Source organism: Beta vulgaris, chromosome 2 (genome assembly GCF_026745355.1).
Source record: "Beta vulgaris subsp. vulgaris cultivar EL10 chromosome 2, EL10.2, whole genome shotgun sequence".
Lineage (NCBI taxonomy): Eukaryota > Viridiplantae > Streptophyta > Magnoliopsida > Caryophyllales > Amaranthaceae > Beta > Beta vulgaris.
The window spans coordinates 49216340-49237052 of NC_079203.1; the positions used below are offsets into that span (position 1 = coordinate 49216340).

At 35.4% G+C, this 20713-nt stretch overlaps 3 protein-coding genes across 4 annotated transcripts; all 3 read right to left on the reverse strand.

Annotated features, from left to right (window-relative positions):
* Positions 1-225: 225 nt before the first annotated feature.
* On the reverse strand, positions 226-4372 carry LOC104908426 (uroporphyrinogen decarboxylase). Its single transcript, XM_010697544.4, has 6 exons — positions 4060-4372; positions 3723-3844; positions 2367-2477; positions 2024-2212; positions 1006-1131; positions 226-913 (listed from the first exon to the last, which is right to left on the reverse strand). The coding sequence occupies exons 1-6, from the start codon at positions 4178-4180 to the stop codon at positions 398-400; spliced, it is 1185 nt and encodes a 394-aa protein (XP_010695846.2). The 5' UTR covers positions 4181-4372; the 3' UTR covers positions 226-397.
* A 2062-nt stretch (positions 4373-6434) lies between these two features.
* LOC104908416 (uncharacterized) lies at positions 6435-14022 on the reverse strand. 2 transcript variants are annotated; one of them, XM_010697536.3, is made up of 10 exons: positions 13785-14020; positions 13568-13675; positions 13118-13186; positions 12897-13001; positions 11329-11383; positions 9539-9612; positions 8388-8612; positions 8156-8221; positions 7544-7653; positions 6435-6751 (listed from the first exon to the last, which is right to left on the reverse strand). In XM_010697536.3, the coding sequence occupies exons 1-10, from the start codon at positions 13887-13889 to the stop codon at positions 6583-6585; spliced, it is 1086 nt and encodes a 361-aa protein (XP_010695838.2). In that variant the 5' UTR covers positions 13890-14020; the 3' UTR covers positions 6435-6582. The 2 variants fall into 2 exon arrangements, with proteins under 2 accessions (XP_010695838.2, XP_048495241.1); XM_048639284.2 differs by lacking the exon at positions 13568-13675 and having other exon boundaries at positions 13785-14022.
* A 2829-nt stretch (positions 14023-16851) lies between these two features.
* On the reverse strand, positions 16852-20200 carry LOC104908405 (high mobility group B protein 2). Its single transcript, XM_010697527.3, has 7 exons — positions 19568-20200; positions 19290-19448; positions 19026-19113; positions 18414-18500; positions 17505-17543; positions 17354-17415; positions 16852-17259 (listed from the first exon to the last, which is right to left on the reverse strand). The coding sequence occupies exons 1-7, from the start codon at positions 19642-19644 to the stop codon at positions 17184-17186; spliced, it is 588 nt and encodes a 195-aa protein (XP_010695829.2). The 5' UTR covers positions 19645-20200; the 3' UTR covers positions 16852-17183.
* Positions 20201-20713: the final 513 nt, after the last annotated feature.

Consider the following 20713-nt stretch of genomic DNA (forward strand, 5'->3'; position numbering starts at 1 on the left):
AGATATATGTCTTCAAGATTTTGCATTTTCATGCTTGAAAAGTAAAAGTATAACATGTAAAAAAAATGGAGGAAGCATTTCAAATGTCCCCGGGCTTATTGCTTCAGTACAGTATAGAGTCTCTTGAAGGACCAAGTTTCTTAGGCCTGGCATGCAATCACGAACAAGAAGAATTTATAAAAGGCCAAGTGACCATTCATGTAATAGTCCAATAACAAGTGCATGTTTCAAATGGCTGATATTTAGGCCAGAGATATTATCATAATTATGATTTATGACTGTCAAAAATTATACAAAATCTTCAATCGTGCACACAAATATTACATAAACTCATTTAAGTGGTATACTTGCTCAGCAGAGATGAAAGAATAATTACTCAAAAGGGTTACCCTGGCAATCAATATCTAATACCCTTGGCAACCTCGAAAAAATGAGCGACATTCTCCTCCGGTGTACCTACAACAATCCCATGACCGAGATTTAGAATGTGTTTTCCTCTCCCAGCTTTCTTCACAGTATCCATTATCCGGCTTGTTATGAATTCTTTCGAGCCAAAAAGCACACCCGGGTCGACATTGCCCTGAACTGCAATGTCAGATCCTAATCGCCTCCTACCTTCCGCCATGTCTACTGTCCAATCCAAGCTCACAACATCAACACCTGTTAAGGGCAGTCTCTCTAACAAACCACCTGAGCCGCTAGCATAGAGTATAATAGGTAGATTTGGATGGGTTTGCTTCACAGAATCAACTATCTGCTTCAAGTATGGTAAACTGAACTCTTCAAAGTCAACTGGACTGAGCTCAGTTGCCCATGAATCAAAGATCTGAACAGCCTGTGCACCATTATCAGCTTGATACTTGACATACTTTGCCATAGATGTTGCGAATTTTTGAAGAAGAGCATGCAGAACCTATAGCAGTAGCACACTGATGGTCAGACAACAAGAATTTTATGCCTTGTCCTTAATACAGCCAGCTAATTTGCAATGCATACTTAGATTACCTTAGGTTCAGAAAAAGCCAGTCTCTTAATTTTGCTGAAGTGCTTTGATGAACCACCTTCAACTACATATGATGCTAGGGTAAAAGGAGCACCAACAAAACCGAGAACTGCGGCCTCATTGTTCACCTGAGATGTAAATTTGCGAATGAATATGCTTGTAATTGTTTACATTCATTAACGGGGCAACACAGCATTCATTTTTATGTCAGCACTACATGTCAATAAGTTTGCATGTCAGTAGGTAAACATGTCTCCAATTAAGTTTCTAAGAGCTCCAGGGCTGAGCTAACTAATTTTATATACTGAACATATTTCACAAGCAAGTTAGGTTCTCCATAATCTCCAATTGAATAGGCTGGACAATGAAGCTTTCCATGTGAGTAATACATATCACTATATCAACATAGGTGAAAAGTCAGTATTCTTTTTATGTTACATAATTCACAATTTCCTTACTACTGTCCAGGTTATAAGCTTTCTAAAGTTCCGTACCTGGGGAGGTGTGGAGGGAGTAGTTGTAGTTCAGGTTACAAGTTACAACTAACTCGCTCTGTCTGGATTCCAATTGTTACCTTACTAGTTCGAATTACACTATCCCAGTGATAAATTACTTCCGAACTGAGGGAGTCATAATGATGAGTGTAGACGAGAGCTATAATAAGGCATACTAATATAACTCCAAGTCTCCGACAACCGAAGGTACACCAACATCCAATAAGAAATAGCAAGTCTATCTTTAAGTGTATATTGGACATTGAGGTTGCTTCAACAAGCCTTCAAAGGAATTCTTTCCAAATTTTTCAGAATATGATAAGGTGTAGACCTACACAAAAAGTATTATCCACAAAGCTAATGCACTTTGTAAGAAATTTTGTTTTTTCCCACATGTATTAAAAGGTTGTATACTCATGAGTTACCACACAAACGTTGTTATTGGGTTACAATGTTTATGATAAGAACAATAATATGTTATAAAACGCAAAAGTAAGTGAACAAAGCAATGAGGGAACACACTTGCCTCTTTTCGCAAAATTGTTAAGGCTTCCCCAACATATGGAACTGACTCCTCAGGGTCAAACTCCCTAACCTGATCAACATCTTTCTGGGTGCGTAGAGGATCAAATATAATCGGACCCTTTCCTTTCACTATGTCAAAAGGTATGTTCATTCCAGCGAGTGGGGTTAAAATGTCTGAAAACAATATAACCTGTCAACACAGCACATTAGGCATCACTCATCAGAATACTAGCATAGCTGCATTAGGTTTTCAGAATATTGCTTGGAAAAAGCTTTTAGAAAGTGACAGAGATGCCTAGATGAGTAGGTGAGGAAGCTTGACACTGATATTAGCAGGAACTTACTCCATCAGGTTTGAAAACTTTCCATGGTTGCAAGGATATTTCAACAACAAGATCAACATTTTCTGATCTTTGACGGAATGAAGGATACTTCTCACAGAGAACTTGGTAACTCTGAAAAAACAAATCAAGAACGAAGCATAGTCATGCATTTGGTATACATGAGATAACCAGAAAATAAAGCAACATCACATAACTTGAGGAGATGACATGTAACAAGTAGTCAAAATTCAGTTAATAGATTTGTCTTCTGATGTTTTTTCATAGTTCATTTAGTCCATAGAGTCTTCATTATCGAGTTTACAATACAACAATGTCTGCTTATGACGTACAATTATAATGGAGAATAAGTGGATCAAAATAGTTGGGAAGAAGAAAACTTAGTTCTTCCTTGCAATATAATGAAGAATAAGTGAATAACATTGTATGTTAATATGTTAAAAGAAAAGTTATCACCTTTCCTACAATAGTAATGGAATTCTTAATATAACCTTACTTAAATTAAGTGACTAAGGGATGATAGATATATACTAATAGTATGAAAAGTAAATTTGTGAAATCATGGCATACCCATAATAATGATAGCTTGGACGATGTGACAATAATCCCCATAAGGAGGGAGCAGTTGATAATGAAATACTATATACCCAGATGCAAACACACTGTCAGTCTCTGAATGAAATCCCTCTTATTTTAGTTTTGAACAGCAGTAAGCCACAAATTTTACTGATACGACAAGAAGAAACTCGGAAGATTCAATTACAAAACAATGATCTGGTGTCATCATGTTTTTGAAAGAACCCTACTCCAATAACTCCACTCTACTGCCTTTGACCTTCTTATGCATGAGAGCATCTGAAAGGATGCTAATTCAAATTGCTTCTTTTACTTATATACTATATTACACTTATCATTCCACAAGCGATAATCTAAACCACATCTCTGACGAAGATTGTTATTGCTAACCTGTATCAATCTTTATCACTCTAATTTCCAAGCCCTATCATTTGCAGACGTCTAGCATTATAAAATGTATATACTACATGTTATAAAACATACAACACTAATCCAACATTAGACCTAGACATCGAAATTCCATGAATGTCATGCTAGAGTCCCATTCTAACTAAATTTCATGTGTAACTTGATTGCATAAAAAACTGAAAAACACAGAACTCCAATGCAACCACAAACTTACACACATGACTTTAAAATCAACAATTCCAGATCCAATCTATTGAAAATAACTACAATAATCACAACGACGATTCCACGACAACCCAAAATCAATCAAACAGAAACAACTACTAGTAAGAACAAAAGAACAAACCACTAAAAAGGGTATGATTATAAACCTGCCTTCATGTATCTCCCAGCTTGCCTCATCAACCAAACTGGAGGTCTTTCAACATCCAACCCTTTCACAGCATTTAACAACAAGGGTTCAGCAGTACTTGTACCCTTTGACTCTGCTACTAAACCTAGAAAAATTAATCAATAAAAAAAACATGCCAAAATTCATTACAAAAGCATAATTCCGCAAATATATCATCAATGCCCATAATTTATAACTAACCCAGAAAATTATAACAATTACCCACAAATTCAGCTAAAAAATAGTACACAAAAATGCAATTATTGCCCAAATTATGTCAAAAAAAGTATACAACTGACATCAAAGATTGAAAATTTATACCTCCAGTAGAACATTGAATTGAAAAAGGTCTAGAATTTGATGAAGATGAAAGTCTTGAATGGGAAATGGAATGAGCAGAGAATGAAGATACAGTACAACTTCCACCATAAATGCACGACATTTTTCTTCTTACTTGTTATATATTCTTCAAATTAATTGAGAAATTTTTCTGGGTTTGAAGATTCAATTCATTTCTTTGATCTTGAGTTTTGTTGGAAAAGTGTGTGTTTTTGTTGATTTTGAAGGGAAAATCCGGAGAGATAAGGTAAAAGAAACAGCTGGATTATTACCAAATCCGGAGAGATAACGTAATTCTTTTACATCCAGATTATTATTTGTTTGGATATTGTATATAGGTGGATAACCCGACCCGTTTAGGACCAAATCATGAGCATTTGGACATTAAGTAATTCATCTGGAATATGGATATTGACCAAAATAATAAAGATATTAAATTTTTTCTTGTTTTGAGTTTAGGATGATTGATACTAATCTCCATGTCTAAATAAGTGCAACAATTTGATTTTTATGTTTGCCAACGTACAACTTTGACCATTAGTGTATCTAATTATCTATTTGTAAATGTTATGAAAAGTTGATATTATGGAAATAATTATTAAAACAAACCCAACAACATTTTATATGATAATTTTGTTTTTAAAATACGATCAAAGTGAGGTGCGTGAATAATATAAAAGTCAAAGTGTTGCAATTAAAAAGAAATAGGAAATTTTAATAGTGTATTTTATATACTTCTCAGGGTCATTGATTCATCTTTATTTTAGATTTTTTCACTTGATCTGCACTCGGATATAGAATTTTGCCCTTGTAGAGTGATAATTTTAGCTCTATGCTTAAATTAACTTCTAGAGTGACAATTTTAGCTTACAAAGTGACCATATTATGGAACAAAGTGATGTAAACTTTTATAGTAAGACGGTCTTATACAAGACTTACTAATTTTACATGGTTGAAATCAGTAATTAATCCTATAATTTTCTCACAATAGGAATAAGAATAACAACTTAACTTATTAACCTGGTTTGTGAACTGAACAAATTTTGTATTATCTACACTTTCCAAACGAAGAAAAGGCCAAGAGAGGGGGAATGATCAAGGGGTGTATCATATCATGAATTCATGATGCTGAACTTCTATACGTCGCCCAACAATTACTTAAAATCGCCCAAAAAAAATAATGAAATTACATTTATAACCTTCTTTATTTTTTTCTTAAATCAACACCATCCACTCCACCTCCTGCCTTCCACCACCACCACCCACGCAACTCACTCCTCCACTGAAATTACCCCTCTCTCTCTCTCCTTCACTGTTTACGTACCACCACCCTCACCCAGCGTGACGTCGCAACCACCTCGCACACTGCTCGATTTTTTTTTTAATTGTAGAACGTCCTGGCAGGACGTTCAGCCCATGGGGCGATCTTCCGCCCAGGACGATCAGCCCATGGGGTGAACGTCCGGCCAGGACGTTCGCCCCATGGGCTGATTGTCTTGGGCGGGCGATCGCCTCATGGGCTGAACGTCCTGGCCGGACGATCGCCCCATGGGCTGAACGTCCTGTCGGGACGTTCTACAATTTAAAAAAAATTCGCTGGCTGCGGTGTGCGAGGTGGCTACGTAGTCGTGGCACCACGGCTTCGCGAAGCTCCAACAATGGCGAACGAAGAGGAGAGAATTCTGGAAACTCAATTAGAGCTCCAATTACACGAACAAAAGGAATTCTTTTCTGCTATTGAACTCAAAGAGAATTCTGTTTAGTTTGGAGGATTGATTGTGCGGCGACGGTAATAGTGGGCAGGTACGTGGTGGTGGGGTGGTGGGAAAAGAGAAGGTGAAATGGCAGAAGGTTGGTGGTGGTGGGGGTGGTGGGTAGTGTAGAAAAGAGGAAAGGGTAAATTGGGCTATAAAAATATATTTTGGGCAATTTTAAGTAATTTATGGGCGATGTTTAACAATACCCTTCATGATGTTATGAGTTATGACTCATGGGTGGAGATCTCATCTTATCCAGTTAGAAGGTTTTTCATTGGTTGTTGCAATACCACTTATAATCAAATTACACTACCATATTCTCGTTAGTTGGCCCACTTTAGTTTATCATAGATGATTTTAACTTCAATTGAGAGAAAGCAAAAATTGAATTCCTTTCTCTATAATATCAACCCCATTTCAAGTTGAATCCATTTTTGCCAAATTTACCTTCTCTTTTTCCAACCAGCCTCATTATATGACAGACTTGCAAAAATTTAGTGGAAAAGGAAATATAATCAAAACAGTCTCATGCCCCAAAAATGCAAAAATGCCATATTCGGAAGCCAGCAGAGAAGATCAGAACAGTCTTAGGAAGGAACGTTACGAATTATATGGGACTACATTGCTAAACTGTGTAATGTACATTGAACAAAGTATATACAAACATTAAATGAGAGAAGGGTGAAGAGAGATCATATGCATCTTGGAACACTACAGAAGATTTAAACATAATCTAATTAGTGATTACTCAAAAAATGGTATCAGTAGTAAGCCTCCTTTTTGAGGGACTCTTTTCTGCGATCTGCTTCTGCAAATCCATGAAGTTAGAACCCTTATGTGCAAATAATCTCCGGAGATTTATAACCGATAGCTCGTTGAAGCTGGCCACTGCAAGATCAGCCTGCACCAAGTCATACCTGCAAACAACAAACAACCTGATCCCTTAGACTTGTATCCAGCACGACAAACATGTCTAATACCATAAGGTGGGAATATTATCCATAGACCCTAGCCTTTCCAACTAGGTTGAGGCCTGTTCGGTATGACTGTCAGTTTCTACTTGTTGGTTTTACAACTCTGAAACTTGTAATGCTTTGGTGAAAACTGACCACAATAATAATATTCACAAATGTATTGTATATTCAGATTGCTTATATGCCACCCAACTCCTTACAAAGGAGGGGGGAGATCTTAACATGTTTACCAATATTGTAAATGAGTGCAGGGAGCTTTTCCGAAGAATCCATGAAGTGGAGATTAGGCATACCCCAAGAAGGTATAACAAGACGGCAGACGCACTAGCTAAAGAAGCGCGTAGACTAGATGATTGCATGAACATAACTAATTGTTTGCCCCACCCTCCTAGTTTTTGCATGATTTCTTACATCTCGGATTGTAATAACGCTATTTAAGTTTATCTAGTTCCATTGTTCACCAAAAAAAAAAAAAAAAAAGTGGATACTACTCTTTCTGCTGTTTTTTGGTTTTAAATAAAAACTGAAAACTGGAAAAGAAAAAAAAAAGATAACTGACAAGCCTTAGCTTCCAAACCAGTAGTTTACAAAAAATTAGATAGCATCATATTTATGCTAAATGCAGCAATTTGATTATGTTCATCTGATGACTAGTACTTAAATGCTGAAAACTCACAGCCCGTTCATAGGATTAAAACTAAGATCAGAGTGAATGTCAGTTTTCATGATACTTACGCACGGTGAGCACCAATTAGAGCTACAGCCATCATTGTGCAGTTATGAGCAGCGGTTACACCTCTTGGGTCATCCTCGAAGACCACACACTTCGACGGTTTCCTATCCAACTGCAAGCAAATAAACAGCAGATGAAATCACAAAAACTAAAAATTATAATTTGCGCAAGGAGGTTCTTCATTATCATAAGTGATATCTTATAACATAGTTGGATCTTGCCATAGTAAAGTAAACTACTGTTGTAACTTATAAAAGGTGAAAAAGGACCCAACACAATCTCGAAAGGTGAAGAATTCATCTAATGAGAACCAGGACATTGTATTCAGTCCTCAAAGAAAGGCCACTAAGAGCTAGAAGTAGAGAAGGGAGAGAGCAATTTTGTTGTATTTCGCCAGGAAAATGCTATATATCTAACTTCTTAAAAATCTAACAAGAGACTGAGAGAGAGACATTCTGTAGATTCAGTAATGTGGGCGCTCCTTTGCTCTCTTTAGCTAGCCATATAACCTTTTTCATTTTACCATACCACAGTAGAAGCCATAATTTGGAGTTCAGTTTTTAACAAGATTTGAAGAGTAAGCAGACAAAAGATACTTTACAAAGAATTCCGACCTTCATAGCAGCAGAGAGAAATCTATGGGCAATTGCCTCCATGCCATCTTCTTCACTCACTATGGCCTGCAATGCCGAAAAGCTATCAGTTAGATATGTGTATTTAGATGGCTAGTGCAGCTGCTGAGAAAAATTAAAAAGAAAGATGCCACTAAATATGGAACATGAGGAGAGAGATAATGATGATGTTCATGATTAGAATACAATAATTACAATAAAAACAAGCAGGTACCTGGAAGTATTCCTTGATTCCCATCCTTTCCAGAGCTTCAACCATGTTTCTTCTGTCAAGACTTGAAACAACTGCACAAGGTATACGAGCAGTTGACACTGCCTCCAGCCATTCTTCCAAACCTTCCAAAGGTCTATCAATCTTGAGGAGATTTTCATAGTACACTTGAGAAAGCCGCTGCTTTAACAGATCTACATCAGCTTCTGATTTCTTCCACTGTAAAATCTGGAAAGTTTCAGAATGTTAGGGCACAGCTTAGACATCAATCAGAACAGAAACTGGATTCTCCAAGAAAATATTGGAAGAATTTGTATTTCATCCATCCACCCCAGGTGAATAAACATATCACATTGAACATTAAAAAAAGACAGCAATGAGCCATGATAGCATCCTCATAGCAAAATTTTCTTCCTTCAATCTAGAGCTTGATTTCTTAATCAGATAAAATATTCACATGTAGCACAAAAAGTTAAAAGGGAAACAGCATCTCCGCCCCTCCTGAACCACCAAATTCAAATGCCAAAGGAGTACATAAGCAGAACACCGTTGTGCAGCACAAGATCCTTTTTCAAACTTTTGGGACACGCGCTTGTGAGGAATACCCATTTTCAGTATGTTGTGGAAACCTCAGTTTCAAGATTTGTCTATTTATATCAAAATGAAAAAGAAAAAAGATTCAAAAATTTCGGATCCAAGGTGGTACTTTAATGACTTCATCTGCAATTTTAATGTCCAGAATCCCAAATGTTTCAGGGACACCAAAATTGCTAGGGTGTATGCATCTTTATGGTTCAATAATATACTTCAACTAGTTCAATGACAAAAAAAGGACAAAAATATAGTAGGATCCACTAAGGGAAGGGCTTGACGATAAACATGCTGTCTGCAAAAAAAAAACTAAAAGACAGAAACTAGTCTCTCATTAACAAGAAACTAACAATCTAGAGCCCGTTTGGTATCAATGCCAATTCCCAATTTTTGAAGTCATATGACAACAAACAATCCCTAACTTATGTCGAGGGCTACTAATTCAGAGATCGACTTGAAAAAAATATTTTTCGGAGATACTAACAAAACAATATCGAGCTCCTTACAAGTCCATCATGAGTAAAGATCAATATAGAGAATTTATTTTTACTATATTTCTCAACCTTATTCAGCACATGATCAGGACCTGTGGAAAGAATCAGTCTTTGAGTATTAGCATCCTCGGGTATTTCTTTTCCTGTAAAGAAGTAAAACACGGGACAAAAGGGTCAAATTTTGAATAGTATAAAGCTAATTTTATACTTTGATCAGCTAGAGAAACTTAATCTAAAAAGATGCACTGATACATATTCGTAATCTTAAAATTTTCACTGACTCTGACTGATGTACCAACCCCATACAGATCTACCACACCCTTCCAACAGCAGTTCACAGAGGAAGGGGGAAGATCATCTGCCAATAAACTAAAATAAAAAATAAAAGATGGTGGTATTTTAATTCCCATGGGATCAATCATTCAATCTACACCACAAGAAAGCCTAGATACATTCATTAGAAACATATTTGGCACATAGACGCTAAAGTCAACCTTATAATGTAGAGCTCAATTCCCCAGTAATAACAAAAACGTGGTTATAAAGGACATGGACTTGTGACTCAAATTGGACCAAATGTGGAACATGAGGAGAAAGATAATGATGCTATTTTTGTTTTACCTTTCGCTGTACTGCTAGCATTCTAGCAGAGGTGAATCACTCTAACTTATTCTTAAACTGTTTACAAATTCTATTAGGTAGTGTTTGGGAATGAACATTTCATTTGAAATGATTCATTTGAAATTTGTATTCTCAAATCATGGAATTTAAAATCAAATTCATTGTTTGGTAAACTTAAGAATTTCAAATTTAGGATTTCAAATCCATCTTCATTGTTTGGCTTACCATAGAATTTAGAGAGAGGAGATTGAATAGTTAAAAGCTAGAGATTCATCAATGGAGGAAAAGAAAGTTAAGAGATTCATTAATGGAGGAAAAGAAAGCTAAGAGATTCATTAATGGAGGAGAGAAAACTAGGTTTATAATTGAGGAGAGAGAAAGTTAGGAATATTTTGAACACTTAAAGAGGAAAGTAGAAAATAGTTAGGGTTTAGAATTTGCAAATGACACCCTTTCACATGGAATTTGAGAATTCTTAAAATTGGGCTATTATTATAAAGGTTGGAATTGGACCAATTCCAATTCCAAATTTCTGGATTTCCCAAACATGTCATTTGGCCCAAATTCACATTTAGAAATGAAATGCTTATTCCCAAACATAGCATTAGACTATTCTTTCGTTCACTTTTTTTTTTTTTTTTTGGTGGGGGGGGGGGGAGGACCAATGCTAGGGGGGAGGACAGACCTGAACTCAGTTGACACTTTTGACAGACAAAAACACATACTAGTCAAAAGAAGTACCTGGCATAGGATATGCCGAGAGAGAGAAAAGGGGGAAGGGGTGAGGGGTTAGAGACTTAGAGGGCATAAAACCAACAGACACAAGCAATATCAGTTCCCAAGACCATTCATCCAAAGATCATTGACATGACACTTCAAAGGAATGACAAGTTCGGGAGTAATAAGTCAGAGCATGTAACTATTCACATGAGACACTGAAGGGACAGCAAAGCCACAATGCACTTAGCGTTCTTGGTCAGGGATAAACTAAGAACAATGACCGTTTTGGTTCTCCCAGGTGATCTCAGACATTTCGTATCATTTTGGAGCATGATCATCCACGCAGACAGGACAAGAACTCAGTTCTCAGTTAGAGAACATAACAAAATATCGCTCCAAAGCACTTTGCAAGCTGTAGCTCATCTTCTCTCAGCACTAACAGTTCCAGATTAACATCAAGCATATAACCACAACACCAGTGACATACTGTATCTCACATTAGATAATACTGTGCATACCCTCTTCAGAGGCAAGCTGTTTCCAAGCATTCAACTTCAATGCTCGAGTATCTGCCTGAAACATATTACATTTCATATTAGTTTCACCAAAAGTTGACACAAGATAGGACACAATAGGAAAATAAAACTATCAGTATCAGTTAGATCATACTTCATCCAACATGAATAGATAGTGAAATATCTATTTGAAAAATATATACTAACTGCACAAAATGGAGGAAGTTAATTACCTAGGTCCCCCTAGGTAAGTAGAACTTCCCATGGTTAAAGACACAATTCTGCACTTCCTAGAAAACATTACTACATGGGGATCAACTTCCTAGGAAATGCTACTTCCTATATACAACCAAACGACCACAAAAATTATTGAAAGTCCACTTAAAGCTAGATTTCTGAGAACAACTACGTTGCTACATATTTCAAGAAACTTTATCCTGAATTGGAACAGATTGCCTGGAAAGACAACGAATCAGCAATAGACTGCCCTATAACATCAACTTTATGCAGCCACCGAATAGACAATAATGTGGCTCATTTTAATATTAAACGTCTGAATATGTACAGGGGGCCAAGTCTGAACTGAGGAGCATGGTAAACGATCCACTTTCTATTAATTGATAATACTTCATAAAATCAAACAAGAAGAGATATAAATACCTACTTCCTCCGTTCCAAAATAAGTGTTACACTTACAATTTCTGGAAGTTCCAAAATAAATGCAACGTTACCTTATTTGGCATTGAGTTCTCTCTATCTCTCTCTTCATCACATGGGTCCCTCCTTTTATTTCTCTCTCTCTCCTTGGTTCTTGTGCTCCCCCCCCCCCCCCCCAAACCCAAGTAACACTTATTGTAGAATAGAGGAAGTATTATAAATAGTATTAAATGTTGGGTTTTGTCTCATCAACTTTCGCATGAAAATTACATAAGCCTTAGCAAGAATCAACCAGATTTCCCATTTCTAAAAGTCAGGACTTACCAAAACAAATTTCCTCTTAGGGTGATGGCGTAATGCTTAGATTGGGGGTAATGTATTAAGTGGGTAACCGAAAAAAAGGTTAAAGGAATGCACATTATAGGATCAGGTAATGATGGTGTAAAAAGGGAAAAAAATTACCACATCTCCTAGGATAATGTATCCCTCCCCCCCCCCCCCCCCCCCCAATGAAGATAATAAATAATTATTTCCCTTTCCATCTCATCAACCACAACCTAAATTTATATTCATTCTGTGTTTGTTACTTCCTTACTGAATTGGCCCCAATCCAAGCATGCCCTTAATGTTGAATGAAGGAAAGTTCACAAACCTTATAGTAGTGACTAGCGAAACAGTAGAAATAAGGACCAAAATTCCATCTATCATTCAATCAAATTAGCCTAGAAAACCAAATAAAGCCGAAACCAAATACTCTCCACAACTAATCTATCAGAGTTCAATCGATGCAAAAACTATTACTAAATCAACTAATGATGTCCAACTCTAGAGTTTTTTCGTTCGAAAGGGATAAATGGTCATATAAGAAACACATCAGGAAGTACACCAAACAAATTGTAACAAAAGGGAATTACCACAACATTATCCCAAGAAAATATAAGTCCAAATGCTTCATCCGGTTTCATGGCGTAGCGTATTCTTTGAAGAAAGCCCTCTTGCAACTTGTCATTCAAAAAATCCTAACAACAAAAGGAAACAATATAAGCAATTAGCAAAACCTTATAAGAAAAATTCCACCAATTCATCACATGAACAACACCTTGATACCAAAAGTATCTTAAACGAGTTTGCTCACCACATCAACTTTTAAGGGGCCATCATGTCTGAAAGTCTCAAAACCTTCTCCATATTCAGCTCCAATAGCCTAATAAAACCCAAATATAATACTTCAATATAACAAATACATACACATACATTTCATCAACAATATAACCTTCCTCCGTTCTACAATAATTACAACATACCCTATTTACACATAATGTTAATATGAAACTTCTAAATAAGGGAAACGTTGCAATTATAAAAGAACGGATGAAGTAGTAATTTACAATAAACCCAATCAAACAGTACTAAGGATTAAGATTATGCAAATTTCATATACTCAGCAACCCCTCCTGAAATTATGACACTAATAACTCAATAAAGCTTACTTTTTTTCAATTTTTCAACAAAAACCCAGTAAAATTATAACCTAATTTTACATAGAAAATTTGACACCAATAATAATAACAATAATAAAACTCACCTCTTCTGTAAAAATCTTTTCTGGGACAAAAGGAAGCTCATTTGCATCAAAACCACAAACATTTGTAACCAGCACCCGATTCTTAACAAAATTCTGACGCTTTAATCTCTGTTTTTCATATATTCAAACAAAAATTCAACAAAATTAAACAAATTCGAGGAAAATAAGGTATTAAAAAACCCCAAAAAATAAAGATAATAAAGATGATAAATTTCACCGGTAATTTGAGGTTGGTGAGAAATTGAGAGTCAGATAAAAGAGAAGAAGAAGAGGGTTTTTTGGGAAGTAAAGCAGAACTTCTGATAAGATTGCAACACTCCATTTTCACAGCTTCACAACTCAACAAATTCTCGTGTTTAAGGTCGATTTTTTTATTTTATTTCTACTTTTTATTTATTTTCAACCTCTCAACATTTTTCTTTTCTCCAATTTTTTTCCTTCTTGTTTTTTTTTTTCTGCCCTTTTATATGATGATTGGTGATAAAAAAAGAATTGAAGGGTTCTTGGGCCTTGTGGATTTGTTATCTCATTGGACCTATTTCCGATATTTTTTGGCTAGAGTTTGTCTTGTAAGAGACCGCCTACTTTTAAATTAAAATTAGGCAATGCTAAGCCCAATATTAAAGCCCAATAGTGACTAGGTTAATTTATTTCGGTCACTAGTTTAATCCATTTAGTTACTAGGTCTACTTTTATATTAAAATTAGACCGTCTCTTTTAATAATTTTTGTTTTGGCTAACAACTTCTACAAAAGCAACTATTCTTTATTATCATGAAGTATATTCTTTTTTGGGAAAATTGTATAAAATTGCCTCTATGTACACATGTTTTAAAGATTTACTAGTATATGGGCTCGAGCATTGCCCCGAGTTGGTATTGTTTTCCAAATTTGATATGTATTTTTTTCCATTCCCATTAAAATATATTAAGTCAAACTCAACATTTAAAAGGTACAAATATAATAATATGGACACTTAAAGCATGATTAAAAGTTGATTGAGATAGTAATTGCGTCATATATAATAGCAAATGTGGAAGCATCTCCCTACTTGCTATTAATGCTACAATATACGGCAAGAAAGACGGTGAGCATATATAGCATGTTGATATTGACATTTAATTTGCGTAGGACTTACATTGGCTCATGTTTTTTACTTTAATAAGTAAGAAGAAATCTTTTGGACTGTCCTCACGCAAGGCTCCTACCCAGAGGCCCATTACAATCATATATTCCAACCCCCCAACCACCATAACCCCCTTAAATCTCAAGCAAATGTTTGTGGAAGGAAATGAATCCTAACTTTTGTTAGGGAAAATGAGAAAACTCACCACTTGAACCAACCCTAATTCATGTAAGTTGGCTCATGATGAAAGCCTTGTTTTACGTGTTGTAGTCTCGCATATTAGTGCTCGGAATTGGAGCGATTCTGAAGTACTTAGGTTAATTTAGAAAAAGGAAGGAAGCTTAGATGCAAGTGTCGGAAAATCTAAATGTCTTCCATCTAATAAGCTCAATATTTAACATTTTTGAAAGTTTTGAATACATGTAACTTTTTTTTGGATAATTTTAAATACATGTAACATTTTTTGTTGGTATTGAATTATCTCTTTTCATCACATGAGGTTTCTCATTTTATTTTTCTCTACCTCTTCTTCTGCTCTTTAGTTTTTGTGTATTTATTCGTGTATCACTTATTTTAGTGGTGAGGAAGTATGATTTTAGATTTTTAGGAGTTACGAAATGATATAAACTTGTGCTGGTTTGTTATAACCATTGTACATTTGTATATTGTTTCATGGTAATTGGTACACAATGAAAAAGAAGAAGACCAAGAGATATTCCGATAAATTATTCACCACCACCTTTTGTCTCTTGTCAAAGAGCACAAACTTGAAACTACATCCCTCGCACAAAGGATGAATATTTTAGAATTCTTGCATCTGCAGCTACAAGGCTGTGAAGGATTACCACCACCAATTCCCCCTGAAGTGCAAAATTGGAGATATATGAAATAGTAAGCTATATTCATGTGAATAACTTAATCATCTATATTCATCACTGGAAATGTGTTTTTATCTCTGGCATGAAAGTTTGATATCAACAATTTGAATGAAAAAATTGTTGGTACTGTACTAGCATTACCTTATGAGAATCAACTAATATATATATACTTCCTCTATTCTGTTTTAAATGAAACACTAGGTGAAACAACACTATTTATTGATCAATTTTGACTCAAATTTATTGTCATTATATAATGAAAAACGTAGTTGAGTGGAATCTTGTTAGATTCATCTCGATACATACTATCAAATTATAACTTTTTTATATTTTTTTACGTGTGCACAACTAAAGATATTAGTAATGATTAAAGAAGCACGTTAAGTTGCATGAGAAAACAAATGTTTCATTAAAAACATAACAGAGGAAATATATTTTACTGCAAATTCTTAATATGTAGTAATTTTTTTTGCTCTACTGAGTTCATGATCCATAAATGGAAAGAAATGAGTGAGAATTGTAAATTGTGATCTTTCCAAACAAGCACAAGCTTATCGACAAATGTCTCTTCTATTACGAAGACCGCCGGGACGTGAAGCTTATCTAGGAGATTTTTTTTATTTGCATTCATGACTTTTGGAAAGAGCCGCTAAATCAAGTTCTCGTCTAAATACAAAAGAATGGACATGAAGTTTTAAGGGGTTAAAGATTACACCAGACCATGCCAACCATCACGACTTTAAACACCACACAAGGCAGACATGGAAAACATGGTAATGTGTACTGAGTTGTGCTATTCATAGGCTACATTTCTGGATGGAAAAACATGACAACTTAAAGGCACAACAAAATCACACATTATAAGACTACAAGTCTAAGCATGACATGATGAAATCATGGGTTATTGGCTTCTGAGGTGCCTAAGCCTTAAACCTTGGTTTCGGGTCTAGCTAGCCCAACACAATCGCTTGCGTAGCCAAGCCTCCGACAATGCCTTTCCAATAGTGTTACTCCGACACCTTCATTTATCTCAAAAACAAGGTGTTGAATCGTGTCATGTCGTGTCCGATACGACACTTTACTTGGATACTTTATTTTAAACTAAAAACTTGACTTTTTTCTACAAAATAGCAGAGTCAAACACTTAGACACCCATAGCGAGTAGATACTCAATTCGTGTCTGAGTAACATAGCTTTCCAAAATGAGCTAACCCAATTGCCATCTTCATAAGCATATTTTCAGCAATGCAATCTTGCACAGTTGCATGTAATTAACAAAAATTAGGGCAAATAAATAAAATTTACTTCATAGATTTCTAATACTCACTAGAAGAGTTAAAAGGACAAGATCAAGTACAAAATGGAGTACTACTGGCAAACTTTTAGTGGGTGCAATGCCTGAAAAGGGCTAAAGATTGTACCAAAATCCACCCACAAAATAGCCAAAATACAAGTAGTACTACAACAAACCTACATCAATTAGCCAAGAAAATATATAGACATCAAACCCTGTACATCATAGCCTAGACTATACAATAGCCAAAATGACTTGCCTTGGTGAAAGTTGGTAAGCTTACAAAAATCTGAATAGCATGATTAAACTTCTCTTCATTTCAACTAAGCCAATCCAACATAGGGTCACGAAAGGACACCTCGACGCAGAAGCAATTTCGATGCAATTTGCATGTCCTGTTGCACGAGTCATATATAACTGTATAAGAGTTAAGTCACCTTCACATGGTGGAGAAAAGAAGGAAAAGAAGGAAAAGGGAAAGAGAGGTACAAATTGTTCCAGCCTTCGTCTTCTGGATCATGATCTTCTGAGTTTTCGTAGCGATTATAATGCTGTGTGAAGACATAATGGAAGATGTAAGAACAAAAACAGATGCAGGACTAGAAAGATATGTGTTCTAAGTAGAGTAATGGAGGAGAACCTTGTAGGAATTCGCCGATTCTGCTTCATCATCACCTTCCTGCATACATGAACATGATATATCATCATGTTTAAGAAGATTGAGAAGTAGGGAGTGATGCAGAAAAATCCCAGGGAAAGTTATGCTAAGAATTGACTATATAGTAAACATGTTCTTGGACTGATATCAGTAATAAAGGGTAACAAATGGTATGTTTTCTTATTAGTATCAGATGATTTCTTTGTTGTATTAGTAAGGTGAGATGGTCAAATTTCCTCCTGTCCTCATTAGATTTCTTGGTTTGAGATCATCTTGATCAAGTTTATTTTCATTCTGAGTAACAAAATCAAATGAACTTCATCTTTTGGCTTATAGGACCTTCTAGAATCATCATAAAAATTCAATAACCACACGAAGAGTCAACATGAATATTGAAGCTAATATTCATATAATTACTCATATAAGAACAAGTTTAGGCGGGATAATCTCATGCTAAGTTGTTTTGAGGTATTAAAACTTTACTCGTAAAATTAAATCTGTCACATGGACTCATCTCATCAAACAAACTTATTAAAGGTTGGACATTATAGCATATCAAAAAATGCTTCTATTTCTTGAATTACTCAAACATACCAAAACTAACCATCAATTAGTAGCCTATTGAATATACTCTCCATTTATTGTCTTTGCTGCATAAAAGTCCTACATAACTCTTTTACCTAGGAAATAACAATTACCTACACTAAAGAAAAAACCTTAAACAATAAACTTTCTTAATCTTATCAATCTTCTATTAGTCTTTTTCACAATTCACAAACCATCTACTAGTGGTCATGTTTCATTTTGTTATGGTACTAGAATTGATTTTTTTTTTATACTACAGTGTATCACAAACCATCTACTAAGAGTTTCATTGGTTCAGAAACTTACTTGAGACAGTTTAATTTCTTCTTGATGTAGGACTTTTGAATAAGCCTCGTCCACTTTGCGAGCCTTAACAACATATGGCAATTTCTCCTATACAATAAAAAAATAAGACCTTTTAAGTTAAAAGGCTAACCATTTAGGTACAACAAATAAAGTAGAGATTTCACCTGCATAGCCAAAAGCACGAAAATAATTGGGATTTCAAGAAACATAACGTTTCCAAAACAAAAGAACCTCAAATGCTAGCCATTTTCATGCTTTATTAGCACGAAGACTACTAAGGTTCCAATAACACAAAAACCTCTAGTCCAGTTTTTTTTTGTGCTTCATATATTTCACCCTACTAGGCTACTACTTTATGTTACTCAGACACAAACTAAGTGTCTACTTAAATACAGGCGTTCAAGTGTCCTACTCGACTATTTTGTAGAATTTTTTGTTTCAAGTTTTTAGTTTGAAATGAAGTATCCAAATACCGTGTGATGTCCAAATTCTAATACAATATGCAGTTCTTGAAGTGAATGAAGGTGTCGAAGTAATACACCAGTACTACTCTTACAGTAATACTCAAGCACTAAAGCATATCCTAAATTAGTACTATTTAATAATATATACCTCAGAGGTCATCTTCTTCCATTTTTCAACTGCTTCACGATTAATCTCAATCAAGGCTCGATCTTTGCAAGTTTCTGAATAGCTTTCCCTGATAATAAACCAATTCAACCACATCAAAATCAATAACTTCCTTCTATAAATGACAAACATTTAATAAGAAAAAGTACCCAAAAAAAACCTACAGTTTTGAGTAATTCTAAATTTCTAATCAAAAAATTGCGCCAAAGCTTACAATTAAAAAAAAGAGTGGAGATTAGAAAGTACATGAAAAACATAAAAGGTGATCTGGGTTGCTCAGAAATGTTGTTCTTTTCATTAATTGAAGGTTTAGAATCAACCCCTTTAAATTTCTTTACATCCTTCTTCACATTACACTCATGCATGTCCATTAATGCTACTGCCACAGAAATTCCACATCCATCACTGCAAAATCAAACCCAAAATTACATTAAAAATTCAAACAAACACATTACAGAAAAATAAAATGAATGACAAAAACAACAGTAACTTTTTTTATAAAGATGAATTGCAAGAAATGTTACCATTTAGCAAAGGCGCTTCCATCGGGGGCTCGGCGGGGAACCCGAACCCGTTTACGAGTTCTGGGTGGGTTTGCCATTGAAGCTGCAAAAAATGGAGGAAAATTGAGCTATTTCTAGTCTTTAATTTGATTTTAACTCTGTTGTAAAAAAAAAGTGGATGCTGTGGAGTATAATTAATATAATTGTTATCTTTGCATTTTCTTGTCTATGAAAAAACAGTGGATTATGGTGTTGATTATAATTTTATATACACATTGTTTAGTTTGGATTTTTTTTTTTGGGGGTTGAAAGGCTGAAACTATGGGGGTAAAATTTTAAATTTTCCCGGCAAATTTTGTTTAAAGGGGCGCCAAAAGGTAAAAAGTGCATTTTATTTTGATCTTGAAAAAGGTGGAAGTGGAAAAACTGTTGGATTTTGTGCGCACACGTGTGGTCAGATTAGTGGGGATTCAATGACCGATGTTTTTGTGTTGTTAGGTTTGGGCTGGTTCAGTTTAATTACAACTTGGACTAGTTTCATAATTGGAGAAATTTGAGGTTGAAGGATCATTGTTGGTTCAGCCTTTTCTTTTTCAATTTTGCAAAAAAAGCATAAAAGATAAAACGGTGTGACAATGTAAAATACTCCCTCTATTTTTTTTTTACTAGATTGATAAATGACGTTTTAGAATTTCTTATTTACACCCTAAATATATACTATAAGATATTGTGTTTGTATACTTTTCATCACTTTTCTTATATGTCCCCTTCCTTCTTCACTTCCCCTCCCCATTTTCTTCTACATCACCACTGACGCCGACACACAACTAAAGCCACATCAGCACCGCTACTAGCTTCGCGCCGTACCGCCACCACCGTCACACCCCACCCTTATTCTTTCCTATGTTTTCCCCATTCTAACCATTTCTTTGATTTACAAAAAAAATAAAAAAAGGGCAGCGTCCAGGTATGAAGGCGTCTATAGCAGGTGCTCCACATGAGGATGAGGCACTTACCATGAACGTCTATGTTGGTAGTGGGGCGTCCATGACAAACACATGTGATGTTCTTTAAAAAAAACACATGCGCCTGCCGTGGAACCCCCGCCACGGGCCTAGGCATCTATCCTGTGATGGAGCTTTTTCCATGGACGCCTCCATTGGAGCG

What these genes read in the sequence shown, in the direction of transcription:
- LOC104908426 (XM_010697544.4), bottom strand. Translation starts at nt 4,180, where the DNA reads ATGTCGTGCATTTATGGTGGAAGTTGTACTGTATCTTCATTCTCTGCT. An exon ending in AAGCTGGGAGATACATGAAG is followed by an intron (nt 2,478 to 3,722) that starts GCAGGTTTATAA and finishes TTGTTTTTTCAG; the next exon opens with AGTTACCAAGTTCTCTGTGA. An exon ending in TAACAATTTTGCGAAAAGAG is followed by an intron (nt 1,132 to 2,023) that starts GCAAGTGTGTTC and finishes TTTACATCTCAG; the next exon opens with GTGAACAATGAGGCCGCAGT.
- LOC104908416 (XM_010697536.3), bottom strand. Translation starts at nt 13,889, where the DNA reads ATGGAGTGTTGCAATCTTATCAGAAGTTCTGCTTTACTTCCCAAAAAA. An exon ending in ACAGCTTGCCTCTGAAGAGG is followed by an intron (nt 9,613 to 11,328) that starts GTATGCACAGTA and finishes ACTTCTTTACAG; the next exon opens with GAAAAGAAATACCCGAGGAT. An exon ending in CTGATCATGTGCTGAATAAG is followed by an intron (nt 8,613 to 9,538) that starts GTTGAGAAATAT and finishes GAAACTTTCCAG; the next exon opens with ATTTTACAGTGGAAGAAATC.
- LOC104908405 (XM_010697527.3), bottom strand. Translation starts at nt 19,644, where the DNA reads ATGGCAAACCCACCCAGAACTCGTAAACGGGTTCGGGTTCCCCGCCGA. An exon ending in TCACCTTTTATGTTTTTCAT is followed by an intron (nt 19,114 to 19,289) that starts GTACTTTCTAAT and finishes GTTTATTATCAG; the next exon opens with GGAAAGCTATTCAGAAACTT. An exon ending in GGAAGAAGATGACCTCTGAG is followed by an intron (nt 18,501 to 19,025) that starts GTATATATTATT and finishes TTTATTGTATAG; the next exon opens with GAGAAATTGCCATATGTTGT.